The sequence below is a fragment of the Mugil cephalus genome, chromosome 19, assembly GCF_022458985.1.
Source record: "Mugil cephalus isolate CIBA_MC_2020 chromosome 19, CIBA_Mcephalus_1.1, whole genome shotgun sequence".
Taxonomy (NCBI): Eukaryota; Metazoa; Chordata; class Actinopteri; order Mugiliformes; family Mugilidae; genus Mugil; species Mugil cephalus.
The window spans coordinates 9,571,177-9,587,334 of record NC_061788.1 but is presented as its reverse complement, the minus strand read 5'-3'; the positions used below and the strand labels follow the sequence as shown (position 1 = coordinate 9,587,334).

Genomic DNA, 16,158 nt, shown 5'->3' with positions numbered 1-16,158 from the left:
AGGTCATATCCACAATGTTTAATCTCAGTGACTGCTCAGAACGGGGAACAAGTCTTTGTTTTGTTTTAAGCCACTGAGCCAATATTCCCCACACTGACAACTAGAGGAAAAAAAAAAAAAAAGAAAGTGAATAAGAACATGTGTGCCTCTGCAGATAAAGCCCTCTCCACACGGAACTCAGACAGATGTGCATGATGGAGCATAAACAAATTGTGGGAGGGAACACATCAGTTGAGGGGAGATTAATGGCGAACACTCTTTATCTGAAAGGAAATCGCAGAGATTGTACAGCTTGGAGGAAATGCAAATAGGTACAAACGCGCCAGCATAGATAAAAGGTTTAAAATCTTTTGTAGGAACCACGAGGATGTGACGGTGCTGAGCGGTGCGGCGCTGGCACGTTTCCAAGGTGCCGAGCAAATTCTGGCGGGAATCGAATTTTATGGGTCTTAAACATCATTGTGACCAGCTTATATGAACAATGACTCTCCTTCTCTTCTTGGAAACGCGCACACGCCGCTTGTCATGTTTGCAAAATAAGACCCTTATGTGATTTCAATAAGTCCATTAACTAGGTTAGTCCAGACTATTTAACTGAATTTGCGCCGTGATGATGAACTGATACACAGACCCATCATCACCCGAATTACCTCAGACGGCGGGAGTGACTGGCGTATACCGAGCCGTACATTCCCTCACAGCCCTGTCTTTTTTCCACTTATACAGAACCTACTGGCCAGGAAATGACTTGTCAAGGAGGCGCGCAAGGAAATAGTGGAGAAATTTGTTGCAGATAAGAGATGTTTGCCTTTTAAGATGTGTTTAAACTTGTAAGAGAGTCTCTCCTGGAGAAAAATATGAGCTTTTTCTAAACCCTAATCCCCAACCATAAAAGTAAATCTTAACCTTTACTAACCAAAAAGTTTTGGCATCTGGTCCTAAGCCATCATTTAAAACATTGAAACATAACCAAACCAAAAGAAAAATTCAAAAAAGTAATAAGTCCCTTAACTGAAAGTCTAGCTTTAGGCTTTAAACAATAATCCAACCCTTTACTCTTCATACAGCCTTGGCTGGCTGCAAATTTATCACTTTCATAATCGACAATCACAGTGCAGTATATTTATGTTTGGGAGTCATTGGCAATCCACATTTTATCATTTATATATGGGTGGAGGGGTGTGGAATACACACAATATGATGGGTACTATAAACCAATGTTCCGGATCTGCATCAGGAAATGCGTATTGGAGCCAATCCAGGCATTTGCAAAATTATCGGACTGGTATCGGACTTCAGCCGAGCCCAATCATTTGCCGCCTGCTGTGCGGGAAGCGCTTCATTCCGGAAAATGAGGTCAGACAAACTTGTGATTTTGCAGTGTGATAAAAAAAAGTTAAAAAAAAAGATCATGAATCTTGAGGGGAGGGTATTTTGTTTCTTTAAGATCGGATCGGGGATTCAGATCCGCCGATACTGAATATTAAAAGACAGCATCGGATCGGGGGGGGACAAAAACTTGATCGGAGCAACCCTGCTAGAATCCCTAGTCATGCTTTTATTTATTCACACTTGCACCGTGAGACTGGTGATAAAGAAAAACAGATACCAATACAGGATTAAAAAAAAAAAAAGTATGCTGAATCCATGATGCTATAAGCATGGAGCACAGATTCCTCTTAACATAAAACACACGGAGCAAAGACGGAATGAAAACGGAGGTCGGTGAGCAAAATATAAAGTAGCATGTGCATGAAAGCAGCAACGAGGGGAGCAGGAGTAAGAACTACAAGCGTTCAAAAAGTGTGAAACTGTGCGATTTATCTGCCTGTGATCTCGGAATCCAACCTTTCAACCAGTAGGGGAACATTTTCAGGCTTTCGGGCCCGTTTGAAGGCAGAGATGGTGGTATAAATACACTGCACCAGGCCTGGTTCTGGGTAACCCACGCATTTTCACTGACAACGCATTGCCCACTTTTACTTTAAGCTTATTCCTTTCTAGTTTTAATTAAAGAAGTGTAGTGCGGCATTAGTTTGCTGATTGCAATTTGATGAGCCACCCATGCACATGCTCAAAAGAATGAAAATTCATTTAATTTCTTTTTTTTTTTTTTTCGAAAGAAAGGACACTTTATGACAAGAAAATCAGCCGAGCAAAACCGCAGCTTTGCATTTGCATGTCCCACGCCAACCCCGTATTTTAAAATATATACAAATATATACCACCAAAACCGATGCTCAGATTTAAGCAAAGTCCCAGGTGTTTTTGAGACATCACATTTGCAAGAATGGAACAGACCAGCCAACTCCACTGCGGTTGCCAGCATAGAGGCATTAAAAAATACACTTTACGCCCCCAAACCCTGATGTAACTTGAAAATAATGGATTCATAAAACTACAATTTCAGTTTAAGGCCACAATTTCAATTTTTACTGCCTTTTTAAACAAGAATCCCTAAATCTGTGCTGCGCTTTATGTCATTTATGTCACAGGTGCGCCAGAGAACGCCATAATAAACGGCCAGCACCGATTCACAGGTATATAACACGGCAGCATTATTTATATGAGGACCGCATGCGACGTAAGCAGCACTACCACCGGTTCAAAAGCTTCTTTACTTATACGCCACGCGGCGAGAGTGACACGCAGCAATCATGTGGCTGAGTATCAGGAGACGGCTACGCAGCCCTTTCCATTTCAACTTTGGAGAGATAAGTCAGAACTCGGAGCATTGCCCCGGCGAAGGGAAACCCAGCTGCTCTTGAGAATACGGGATAGCTCACACACGAGGGTGAATTTCACATTTCAAAGCAGTGCTGCCAGCAGAAATCCAAAAAGCGAGCGCGCTCCACCTCAAGGAGAAAACAATGTCCAGTCCGTGTACGTAATTGCACTGGCGGGGTCGGACTTCATTCGTGATTAGTCGAAACGCCTGCCATGAATCACAGCTGATTTGCTTCCCCCACCAGAACCTGGATTTAACACTGTATGTTCGCCCACTTACATTTCAGCACCAACTTTCTTTATCGCTACTTTTAAACCAATTCCACCTGACAGAACAAACTCGGCATCAATATGTGCGCGCGGCTTAAACTTCAATACTGTATAATTCCAGGGAAGAAAAATATCACAACCCAATAAAGGCAGGGAAATAAGTGACAGACTCACCACCATGTTAAGAAAACAAATCCATTTTAAGCACATTTAGATGAATCCTGTAAAATCTAAATCGCTAGTTGTTAAATAAACTGGATCACGTTGTCAGCAGATATTGGCCTCGGTGAACCGCGGACAAGTTTATACTTTAAAATATTCACAAGTACATACGATGCTCGATTTTAATGTATTCCGAGTTGATGGATTTTACCCGAACTCTCTGTGGCCCTAATGTCTTGTTCACATTATAAAAAGTATTTTACTAAGAGAGCAAATACATTACACAGTTTTTGTCACACGGGGCCTTCTATTATGTAGCGGGGACACACGAGAGGAGTCCAAGGAGCAAAAAGAGCACCTAAATGGAATTGCTTTTATAAATCAGTGTCACATTATGCATTCGGTGCACAGACTAAAAAGCCTCTCTCTCTACAGCACGCACGTAGGAAGTTTATGAATCTTTTGGCAATCAGCAGCTCGGGGTGGGCTCTTTTGTTAGGCAACACCGTCTGGGCTGGCCGCTGACGCCGGTCCAGTTCTACACGTCAAGATAAGTTGCAGAGGTACAGCCACGTGAAACGATGCTACGGTTACGGAGAAACTTTCAGTGCGAGCTGTCAAAATGAAGGTGTACAAGTGGAAATCCATACAACCGAAAAAGTTTAGGTTTTCTGTCAACATTAAAGACAAGACTACTGGTCGCTTCCTGAACCTGTGACACTTGTCTAATCGAATGTTGAGGGCCTGTGTAAAATGCTAATGGGTAAAACAGCTATTGCGTTGGTTAGAGTAGCTGTATGCGTAAGGTACGCCGATCAGGCATAACATTATGACCACCATCTTGTGATGCACTGTTGTGCTGGGAAACTTTTGGACCTGGCATTCGTGCCGATGTTCCTTAGACATGTACCACCCACCAAGACCAGACCAGACACCTCCACCCGATCTCCACCCCACAGTGACACTCCTTTACACATGCACACACACAAGGAACAACTCAAAAAACATGAAAAACAGCACAAAGTGTTGACCTGGCCTCCAAATTCGCTAGATCCTAAACTGATCAAATATCTGTGGGATGCAATGGAACAAGCCCCCCTCTCTTCAAGACATAGACCCCAAAGGCTCCTCACTAACATCGTAACGGTTTTGTAGGGAGACCTACACAACATCAGGAAGGTGGTCATAATGTTATGCCTGATCTTTGTATGTAAGTATTCAACTAGCACGCTCTCCTTAGATAAATATCTAAATATCAACTTCTACATTACACCTCACAGAGCTTCTGAAATGATATGAATAAACCATTTTGTTAGGTACATAAGTAAACAATGCTCGTGCTTCATATTTATGTATGAGGACGGGTAAACACCTTTTTGGGATCTATCCACTTCTTTATTTATTATTTATTATTTATTTAAGTAAATCACCCCCCAAAAATCCGTGTGTTAAACAAGGGGAAAAAGCTCATTTGGCAAATACTCTCTTAATTAATAAAACAGGAGAACAATTGTGCATGTTGTTGCTTTGCATAAATCAGAGGGAAAAAAGAGCCCGTGCATTCATTAGCGGTATTTACATAAAGTTCTTTGTTCCTTCCGTCAAAGATAACTGCAGAGCGCCTCTCAGCAATGGTAATGATCAAATGATTATCTTGAGATCAAAGCTGTCCACGAGCGCCGCGAGGCAAGGCTGGAGACTCCGCGGGCGAAACAAAGCCCCGCAAAACACGGCTACTCGGCAGGACAGCAGCAAACATGGGTCAGCGGCCGCGGCGCATTCATCGTTTCCGTGCCATCACTTCTGTCTGTCACCATTAACACTAATGAGCATGATTCCTCACCCTCTGCAGGTCAAAATGTGTTCCCATTGTGTGGCGGACAGAAGCCATTGATCAGTGGAACGCAGGTTCTTGTAAAAGGAATATGTTTCTTCTAGGTGTACACTACGCTGCACTTGGTGTGACCGTAATTTGTCACACATCTTTCGCCTCGATGGCAGAGATGAACAACATCAAGGCTGCCACTCCGTCTGTCGCTGCCTTCGGATGGAACCTGTGAGCTTGTAATTAGGGGACGGGAAGTCAAAATACGCATCAAACATCTGCTACAAATTGCGAGAATACCGCTGCTAACAAACTGTTGGCATAGAGAAGCCACAAAGACTAGAACAGATTAGCAAGCTAACAGCAACAATGAAGGAAATCCAAAGCAAGCTGCAGGAAATAGCTGTATTTTCCTCTACATAGAGATCCACCAGGCATAGCAAGGGAAGCTATTCGTGTAGTACACTAATGAAAGTTTCAACGCTACTTTTTAAAACCCAATGTTTGTGGCCTTAATTTTTTGGAGATGGAGATTTAAAATCATTTTAAGATAGGCGGTCAAAACCCGGACGACACGACTCCAGGCCTAGCGCAAGCTAGCAAAGTCAATTAACTATTTAATTAACTAATTAAGTATTCACTGACATTTTATTTAATTTTGGATACATTTATTTATCCACACTATGTCACGTCTAAACAGCATTTTGTGCACAGGCTGCTGCTATTTCCAGGTCATTGCAGTAATGGCGGATTGATAAAAATCAATCTTTGTACAGTAGAATGCCGCCCCCCTCAAAAAAGAGCGGGAAACACTGGACAAAGAAAATAAGCCCAAAAGTCCAAAGACCAAACTGCAGTATTTACCATCTACTTCCTACCTAAAACCTAAAACACCTAAAGTTTGTCCCAACTCGAAGACTTTGACATCTCCGAAAGTTTCCGCTTGCGCGGTTATACATAGCACAAAAGGGTGCCATCCATGCGGACTTTTTGCGAGAATGTTTAACACCCACAGTTGATCTTTACTGGTGCCATATCAAGTGCGATGCATTAATTAACATTGTCTAATTACATCCAAAGCATACGAAGCGGTTCGCAAATCACTGCGGGAGCAGATAGAAACTCTTTTCGCAGCTCTTCGCAACATGATGCAAACCATAACGATCGTTTTAAAAACAACTGGAAAGTGATGAATAACATGCCCACACTGACATTTCTCTTAAACAGCAGGGGAGATAAATGTAAACCTTTTGTTGTTGTTGTTGTTGTTGTAGACTTGAAACTTTAGGCCTTGGAACGCTGTGGCAGGGCGTTACATCTGCATGGGGAGCAACAGCATACACGCCTCAAATGAGACCACCTAGAGTAGAACATCCGTCTTAAAAAGAGACAGCGTCTTTCAGGTCCATTAAAGCAGACCAAATGATAATAAAAAGATCATTTCCCTACCATGGTTTGTGTTTGTACGGACTCATAACACTTTTTGCAATATTCCACTACATTTAAACCAAAGTTAAGAGCGAAAATTTTGAAGCACCCTCATAAAATCTCACATTTTCATCCCTGTTCCACATCAAGTAACACCAACTCCCATCTCTTCTGCTGACCTTTACCCTCTCCACATCGCTTGTCCCGCAGTGCTAAGCTGAACCCCTGACACAAGAGTGAGATGCAGTGCAGTGTGTACATGTTGTGTGCCACAGGGAACAGTGCATTCTAGTCCTTGCATTCTTCTTCTTTTTTTTTTTTTTCACTTCGCCACTGTAGCTTTTAATCTCCCATCTCCAAGCAAGCATGGTTTGCTGTAACTCCTGCTTATAGAGATACGGCTATGTTGAGAGAGGAGACGGGGAGAGAGAGAGAGAGAGAGAGAGTAAAAGGCATGGTTGACACGTCTGAGTTCGATAAGACGCGCAAAAAAAAAAAAAAATGACTGGGGTGCGGTGTGAAGGGGAAAAAATAGTGGAAAGATTTAGCCCAATACAATAGATGGAAACGATAACACGGGGAGATAGTTAAATGCTTTTTGGTTTTACCTTAACGTACCTGAAGGTTTTTTTTTTTCAAAAACATGAACTCCTAATGAGGCGTTTATGGACTCATCCATGTTGATAAAGGTATTGATTTCCGCGCAGTCCCACAACATCCTTTAAAATGTGCAAGGGAAATTATCTCGCATGATAAAGCATAGGGGCGCCGAATTATGCCCCTTGAATTTGTAAGCACAATGCTGCAAAGCAACACACTGCATTCTAAAACTGCATTAAAAATGTGCCTTGATGGCCTATTTTTGAAGAGATGGGAGAAAGAAAAAAAAATAAAAAACAGAGCACCGTGGCACAGCATAAGAACAAGAAACATAACAATACAACGCAGAGCTTTTTGCTCAAGTTAATGATATGTACATGGGTTATGCGCTTCCCGAATAAATAGTAAATTTGCTAACCTTTAAGGAAATTACTTAGAAAACAACAGGATAGGGTGGGCAGGGTAGAGAAGCAGCCCCGTACATTTCCTCCACAGTGCCCTTTCTGCTCATCCATTCTCCATGACACTTGTAGTAATAAATCAAAGCTGTGCGGACAGGCCACAGCGGGAAGGAGACGACTGTCCTCCACCACCACCCCCTTCCCTCTCCTCTAACCCCTGATGTTGGTTCGACAAAACAATTGGACATCTGACAGTATTGAGGAAAACGACACGACTACGGTCATTAAGGTGTGGATGGCATTTGGCTAATAGGCTATGCTCCAACATGCGTTATCTCTATGGAGTTCCTTTCGCTTGTGTTAAAACAAATGGAAAGCTCCATTTTTTTTTCTTTTTCCTTCTTGACAGGAGATTAATGCAGCCACCGGGGATGAGGTGTGGTTGCGTAATACATGGTTAGCACGTTGTAGGTCATGTTCTCATAAAGGTGCCTACACCAGGCACTACAATCGGTTAAACATGTTAATTGTCATGGAAAGTCATAGTTTAAAGAGAAGTGATAACATAATCAGCATGTGTTGCACCACATTCTAATTTCAACGCCTTGTTTGAGTTCAGTTTATAAAAAAATTTCAAGGGTGGGATTTATAAAAGCTGACTGTATGTCACAGCACTGAGGAACACAACAGGTAACAATGCAAAATGACAAGTGCTGTAAGCTGTACGAGTTTGAAATATCAATGCACTGCACACCACAAGTGCACTATTGAGTTTGCGTTTTGTAAAGAGCAGTACATGAGTGAACAGGAGGTCCGTAGACAGTGATTTAGGACACAGCTATTGACATTTGGTTTAAAACGGGATCTAAATAGCAGCCTTTCATTATCATGGTTGCAATAACAAACACTTTGTTAAGGTCATGGTCTGCTAATGGCAAGTTAAGGCCAGTCCACATGTAAAGCTGCAAAGATTTGCCCTTTACTTTGTAGCCGAAAGTTGGCCACTGATGGATATTCCTGGTGCCGCTTGCTTGGGTAAGCGTTGTGTATATTTTATATCCGTGATGTCTCAGAATGAAACAAATGGAGGAAAATATTGGTATATATCAATGGAGTGTGGCCACTCCATCTGGGTTTACCGCATCAAGCCCGCCATCAGCAATTTGGTGGCAGCAACCGCATTTGTGGACAGCATTTTCCTACGGTAAGCCTTTCAATTACATTAAACATTTACGGGAAAGCCTATGTTTGAAAAATATTTCAGTAACTGTTTCAGTTGGACTCCTTGGTCATTTTTGCGATCATCCCCGCAAATTAGCATTAAAGTGTGTTACTTCTCGCGACAACACTACCTTCCTGTATGGTTTGATCAACCCAACCACTAGGGAGCATTGTGACAGTAGCACATGGACCAAAGCAAAAAACATGCTTTTACATATCAGTCCAGTTATTGCAGCGTTATATAAAAAAAAATCTATTAAGAGTCAAAGCTTCTACAATCTAAGCAAAAAAAAAAAAACAGGTGCTGTTAGAGTATTGAGGTGCCAACTGCTGTTGACCAATTAAGATTTCCGTATGTTTCTTCTTTGACCTCAGAGTCGGCGAGAAAATGTTACAGTTTCAATTAGGAGGCCGTTTAGAATGAGCAGCTCATCCGATCAGCTTACAAAACTGGAGGCAGCATTCGTGGTGTTAGAGTTGTTGTTTTTTCCCACTTGAAGTGCTGTTACCAGCTTTCTAAGAGCATCAAAACAGAAAGAGCAATAGGGAGTGTTGGTGGGTGGCTGCATCAATCCAGTACAGTCTGTGTACCCTATATAGTATCGCCTTGTGTAATGGTTAGCGGATATTAAAACCGCTAACATGAAGAAGAAAAAAAAACGAATGAATCAAAAATGACAATGTCCCCCGTCTAAGCCAATATGTGCCATTATGGTAAAGCTTAAGCTTTTGCAGCATCTCGAGCATCAAAATTCACAATTTTAATAGGTGTGAGTGAATGATGAACAGTGTCTCTGTGTATTCCACTTAATTTTTTTTCCATTTTTCTCCAGCGACAAGGTGCGTTTTTATGCAGTTTAGTAAAACATTTCATTTCACGAGCTGCAGCACAGACACTAATACATCCATCAAGAAAAACAGCTGTCAGCATGACCGGCACGCATCAAGGGTTTGAATACCGAATGCCAGGAAAAGTCACGTAGCACCGGAATGTCTGCCTAATTTTGCCTGGGACTCCAGTATGGGGATCTTAAGACAATAATAATAACAATAAGAGTTTTTTCACCATTAGCTTTGGGTGGATGACAAGTCATGACATGCGACCAGCAAGTGTCACACTACAGCAGCTTCAACTGAAAACTCTGGTCCAAAAATTTGAATATTATACCGAACATGTAGCCTGGGGTGGGCAGGTTAAATTTGAGAACACTAGAAACACTGGAAACACGCCGTTGGGAAACGCTGCCCGAACTTGCAACCGAGCAACTCCAGACCACCACCCCAACGTACACGCAAACCTTTCGTCAGTTCAGGCTGGCTTCCAGGACAGCAAATATGTGCTTTCTAGTTAATGAAAATCAGACTTAGATAAAGGGTTTGACAAAATAATGACATAACTGCAAAGAGAGAATTAAGCACATGGCTACTAGCAAAGTAAAATCCTACATTATTTTAACAAGAAGCAAAACGTGCACCTGAGTGCATTAGGTACATAAGCGAACACAAAAAGATTCGATGAAGGCTTCATGAAGGTTACAGTATTCAGCATTTCTTTAAAATGACCCAAGAGCTATTGTTTTAACTGCATTTTCATTTAGGAGTCTGCATTTTGTGGCTTTATTTAATTATATTGCACAGAGAAATTTCTACTATTTCCATTCTAATCAGAAACACGTTTGCGTTTAATTCAATACAGACGAACAGCGCCGCAACTTTACATTACGAGAGTCTAGCGGGGGAATTCATTGCAGGATCATTACATTGAAAGGTATTCCTTTTCACAAGTGTACCAGCAGAACTGGCAAGGGAGACTATAACAGTTATTTTGTTAATTTATAGTTAATAGTTTTACAATGTGGTCAAGGGCGCGAGTCACAAATTTCGTAATGCCTTGATAAAAACATCATTTACAGCAAAAAAACGCAACTGTCTTCAATGCCAGCGATACCTCCACCGCCAATTCAAATGTTTTTAAAGTCATGTTAAACGCAGGGCAGGTGACATCTTTACCTCTTCAAAGAGCGCGTGTCCGCAGTGTGTATTGCACATATGGATCTATTAAAAGCTGCTGTTCTCACTCTACAGCATGCAGTGATGCACTGAAAGAGTGAAGCGGCAAATTTGCTAGCTGGCTGACTGGGAGGACAGAGAGGCCTTTCTCACCAGTCAACGGCTGTCCTTAATGAGAATAGAAAGTGATTTACTAGCTTAATGCTCCAGCCCTCAGCCTGCCTGCCAGACTTTGCTTCGCGTAGCCAGTTCAGTCGACACTCTCCATACAGAGAATGAAATTGAGACCGAGGAACAGGGGCGAGGGAGGGGGGGGATAGGAGATAGCAAGAAAGCCACTGTCCTGCAATAATGAGACGTTATCATGGATTCTCCGCGCTCAGGCGTGACCTCCACCTAGTCCTGCATCTTTGTCATGTTTTTTTTTTTTTTTTTTTCTGTAATTCTGTGAAATGATGGGCCACTGAACAGCGGGGCTGCGAGTGTTGTCTTTCACTTCATCTTGTGTGGCTTGAGGCATCGAGACTAGTCCGCTCTACGTGCTCATAGTCAAGTGCAAAGAGGAAAGCACGAGAACAAAAAAAAAAAACACTTCACTGCTGCCGTCCCCGTGCATCCAAACCTTGGATCTTGAAACACACACAAGAAAGCAAAGTCGTGTGCACACGGAGCCTGCTCCTTTTAATGAGCAAATTTATCTTTTTGGTTCGTGTAGGGCAGAGTTACTTCCCTTCTAAGCGGTCTATGATTATCCTATCAGTGACGCTTTTCCCCAAGACCACTTTAAAGTCGGTGGCTTTCACGGAGAACTTCAGACGACCTGTCAGCGCTGTGCTGATTCACTCAGTTTTCTAGGGATGTGCGAGTCAACCCACGCAAAACTGGGACGTCTGGGCTACCCCTAAAAGCCAAAACGACTAAATATTGACGGCAACTCCGGCGTGTGGTGTTTTAACCTCGCCTCAACTTCTGCTGGCGGGGAGGCATGTGTGCCATGAATTATGTGCTCAAGTGAGAATAAAATACCAATTTCACGCATATTTGCAGGGCCAAATTGCATTCCTTGATTGGGGCACCGTACTTAGGGGTATGCCATGAAATTTAAAAATCATATTCATATTCAACCACAAAACAGGAAAGAAGGGAGCAAAGTGAGAAAGCAAGAAGTGTTGCTTAAACAAGAGTTGCTTCCTATGCAGCTTGCAAGTTAAAAAAAAAAAAAGTGGAAAAGGAAACAGGGTATCATTATATTAAGTGGATTATGGGTTGCACATGGGCAACGTGAAACATGGGGGATTTAACGCCATGCAGGTGCTGCGCCTCAGCGTGGGGACGCAGCCGTGGACCCACTAGTTTGGTCCCAATGTTGCGCGAACGTGCAGCCACGCTGCCTGGTTATCATCATGGAGGGCAAACACAGAACCACAGCAGTTCTTACCGAGAGTGAAGTAGGGAAGAGCTGTGTTGTCAAGATCATCCATTACGGAAATTCGCCCAGGTAGGTCTGTTCTCACGAATAACAGGAGTCGGGATTCCCCCCCTCCTCCTCCTCCTGCTCCTCCTCCTCCTCCTCCAGTTCCTCCTCCAGATCCTCCTCCACCTCCTCCACCACCACCAGCAGCACCACCACCACCACCTGCTCCAGCAGCAGCAGCAGCACCCCCTCCTCCTCCTCCTCCGACCACGCTCCCCGAGGCTCCGCCGGTGAAGCTGAACTCGTTCTCCCGGAGTACGGGCAGGGTCGAGACGGTGACGGTTTTCACCTCACACGGCGTCTCCGCGTCGCTCTCTTTGTCCCTCTCTTCGTCGGGCGACGTCGCGCCTCCGCTGGCGCGGACTGTCAGGGAGCCGGCGAGGAGGAGAGCCACGAGAAGGACGCGGAGGTGCAGCGCCAACATCCTCGCCATCCCGCTCCTTGTGTGTGGTTCCCTCGCTTTGAGCGGGGCTCATAAGCTGTCCGTTCACTTATAGTACAGTCGCTGCAAAGGAGTCGCGTCCGTCCAGGAGGCGGCAGCACAGGTGTAGTGAGGAGAATGACATCTTTCGGCTCCTCGCACATCCATTCGTGCTCGCCCCGTGCGCACGGGACAACAAATCACCGAAACTTGGACAAACACGTGTCCTTTTTAAAGAGATGTTTATTTGCATATCAGTCATTTTAAAGGCTTCTGATGTCTTCTTAACAAACAGCGTTGAATAGTAAGGGCATCCAGAAATAGACAAATAAATGATCAAACGCATCATTTGGACATTTTTTTTCATCAAAGTATCATTATATTAGTGATTCAAACAGATACATAGTTAAATATTAACGCGAGGATGCAGATTGTCTCATCATCAGACCTCAAGATCCGGAGCTCTTGATCATAACATATGATCTTCATCAGCCCACGGAGTTGTCATGGAACTGAAATGTTCCTGAATATGCTTAGAAGAGATGAAAAGTTCACTAGCTGTCACTGTAGACATACAAAAATGAGTACTGCTACATCTGAGACAGTGAGACCCTTAAAAGTGCATTCATTAAAAGCAAGCATGCATTCAAACAGAGCATGCCATTTAAACACAACTACATATAATGATTATCGTATCATCCTACCTCAAGATCCAGAGCTCTGGATCATAACAGATGATCTTCATCGGAGAGTCTTCACCTTAGAGTGATCACAAAACTAAAACTAATAGTTAGTTTTCTTCCTGAATAAGAATAGAAGACACAAGTGCTTCAAAAACAAAGTGCATTCATTAAAATGAGGCATGAATTCAAGTAGAACATCCCATTTAAACACTAAATATTTATGTAAGGGTGTAGAGGTATGATTGCCTTATCATCTGACATCGAGATCCATAGCTCTTGATCATAGCAGATTATCTTCATTAGCCCATAGAGTTGTCATTGAACCAAACTTAATATCATATTTGTTCCTTTCTTTGTGCGCGTGCAAAATTAGTACTGCTACTACGCCTGAAACAGAGCAACAAATAAACTGCATTCATTATAAAGCATGCCATTTGAACTGATAACTTCATAACTTCATATGTGAGGCCGTAATCTCACCCCAAGATCCAGAGCTTTTGAACACTACAAAGCGGTGCAACTTTCAGAAACAGACAAAGTGCACTCAAACTCAAAGTGCCAAAATGTCAAACCAATGAATGATAAAATACAAAAATATGATGTACTCATCCACGCTGGTCTGAACATGCAGTGAAGTTCATTCTTGGGAATCTCATCACAAGGTTTTTTATTATCATTATTAGCTGAAAAAGGTATAGTTTTTTCTGTGTTAAATAAGAAAATGAAGAAAAAAAAATCAATTATGTTGGCAGAGGTCATGTTTTGGGTTTTCAATTACAGAAAAGGATTCATTGTTTAGGTCAGAAGAAAAAGAAAAAGATTTTCATTCACCCATAAAAGTGAAAATCATTCTCTCTCCCAGCTAGGGAGTTGCAAGGGTTAATGTTAAAAAAAAAAAAAAAAATGAACTGAAATTGCAGTTTCACTTGAAAGATTTGAAATATTTTCATCTCCTTCTAAGCTATAAATCCTCAGCTGAAATTAAAGGGGCCCACTTCACATTGCGATGTTCAGTACAAAATAATGACATACTTTTAATCCAATTTAATTTTCTAAAAACGCAGAGGTGGGTTAAATTTGAGTCATAAATAAAACAAATATAGATGTAATTAAATTATGTATGCACAAGTTATTCTTTTGATCTAATACTTCATTGCTAGTTTTCCAATATTTCCCCAAGGCTGTCGCATCAGTATGAGCGCTTTTTTATTGTTTCTCACAGTTCTGAAGAGGAGTCATAATTTGTTTTGTGTACGGTATTGTGGGTCATGAGTACACACACTGTAAAAAAAAAAAAAAAAAAATGACATGCGCATGCATTCTCTTTGTATGTCGCCACCTTTGTGAATACTCATTATTTATCACTTTGCCGGTATTAACACATTGCTTATGCTGCAAGGATTTAATAAAGTGAAGGATCATTTTCTCTCCATGGAAATGACATATTCAAACGCACTCTCTTTGTCTGTTTTTATCCATGATGAAGCTTGCTAGCTGCCAAGTAAGGGCATGTTTGCCATTTAAGGATAAGTAATTCTGTATTTTCTTGATGGTGCATGCAACCCAGTGATGAGACAAGTCCCAATAACATTTTTTTATGATTGAATGGAAGGACTTTTAGAATTGCACTTGACATTTTACACCAATCGGGTACAACATTATTATGACCTACTAACATTGTGTAGGTCTCCCTTGTGCCTCCAAAACAGTTGTGACTCATCAGAGAATGGACATGGGCCTTCTGAGGGTGTCCTGTGTGGTCTGGCATCAGGCTTGGTCCAGTACATCCCCATACTTTATCTGTTTGGGATTTAGCGAAATGGGAGTCCAAGTCAACACCTTTTTTAGAGTTGTTCCTAAACCATTTTTGTGTGTGAGCCTGTGTCAAAGAGTGTCATTGCTATGTGGTGGGGGTAACATATCAAGGCGAAGTAGCTAATGCCACAGAAAGCAGTTGTCAAGGCCACAGCGCAAGGATAGTGTCGGCTGTGCTCCATTAGGTTACCTTAAAACCTCATGCATGCTCATTTCAGTAGTGCACCTTGGTCACATCAGTCACTTGGGCACGTTCACCGTCGGGAGCCAGTAAAATCCAGCAGCCAATTCACTTACGTAACCTCCATTTAATGCAGACTTACCCGGTACGTGAAAGCAAAAGTCAGAGCTGTTGACTTCAGAGTGTATCCCGTAATTCATCATGCTTTTCCTGTGCCACTGTCGTTAACACTCCTTTCAGCTGGTTTCCCAACTGATGCGAACACATATTGGTTGGGGTCATCGGGTTCCTTGACATACTGGATTGGTGCGAACGCAATCAATGCAAGTCTTTCCTATGCACACAGACCTAGTGGCAAGAAAACAAATGCAAATCCACTAGACAGATCTGGTTTTCTCTTATAACTGGTCATTAGTTACAGTCTACTCTTCACCGCAGATCCAGGTATAGACGGACATAATGTGTTTTTAATGACGCAACTGTGATAATTCACGGAAAATTTGGTAAATCCTTCTTTTCATAACAGGCTGTACCTTCTTTGGCATCAGTAACCTCAATTACTTTAGTAAACTGTAGGAAATACTTCAGTGTTTAAGCTTTTTGCTGTTGCATCAAGTGGTCTCTGCTTTCACTTAGCTTAGGGATTACCACCCTGACATTATCCCGTAAGACATCCTGGTACATTTGGAGATCAATCGACTCCTCGGAGATAGTGAGATTTCTTGGCCCAGAAACTGCAAAGCAACCTTAACTCATGAGATAATGATTTCAAGCCTTTTTACTCCACGTCCAGAGCTTCGTGTACTTCCATTGTCCCAGTAGTGTTGTGGACAGTCAAGGTTCTTAGAAGTGAGATGTGACTTCCTTTACGATTTTCTTCTGGTAGTAATCTCCAATAATATCTTTTAAGGCTGTGCTCAGGCTGCAGTTTTAAAAAATC

General features: G+C 42.3%; 1 protein-coding gene across 1 annotated transcript in view; it reads right to left on the bottom strand.

Annotated features, from left to right (window-relative positions):
- The window catches only part of LOC124996430 (astrotactin-2-like), a 259,132-nt gene extending 246,370 nt beyond the window's left edge, over window positions 1–12,762 (bottom strand). Inside the window, exon 1 of the mRNA XM_047569442.1 lies at window positions 12,083–12,762. Coding sequence (XP_047425398.1) covers window positions 12,083–12,551 — 469 coding nt within the window. The 5' untranslated portion in view covers window positions 12,552–12,762. The remainder of the gene's footprint in view (window positions 1–12,082) is intronic.
- Between the last annotated feature and the right edge of the window lie 3,396 nt (window positions 12,763–16,158).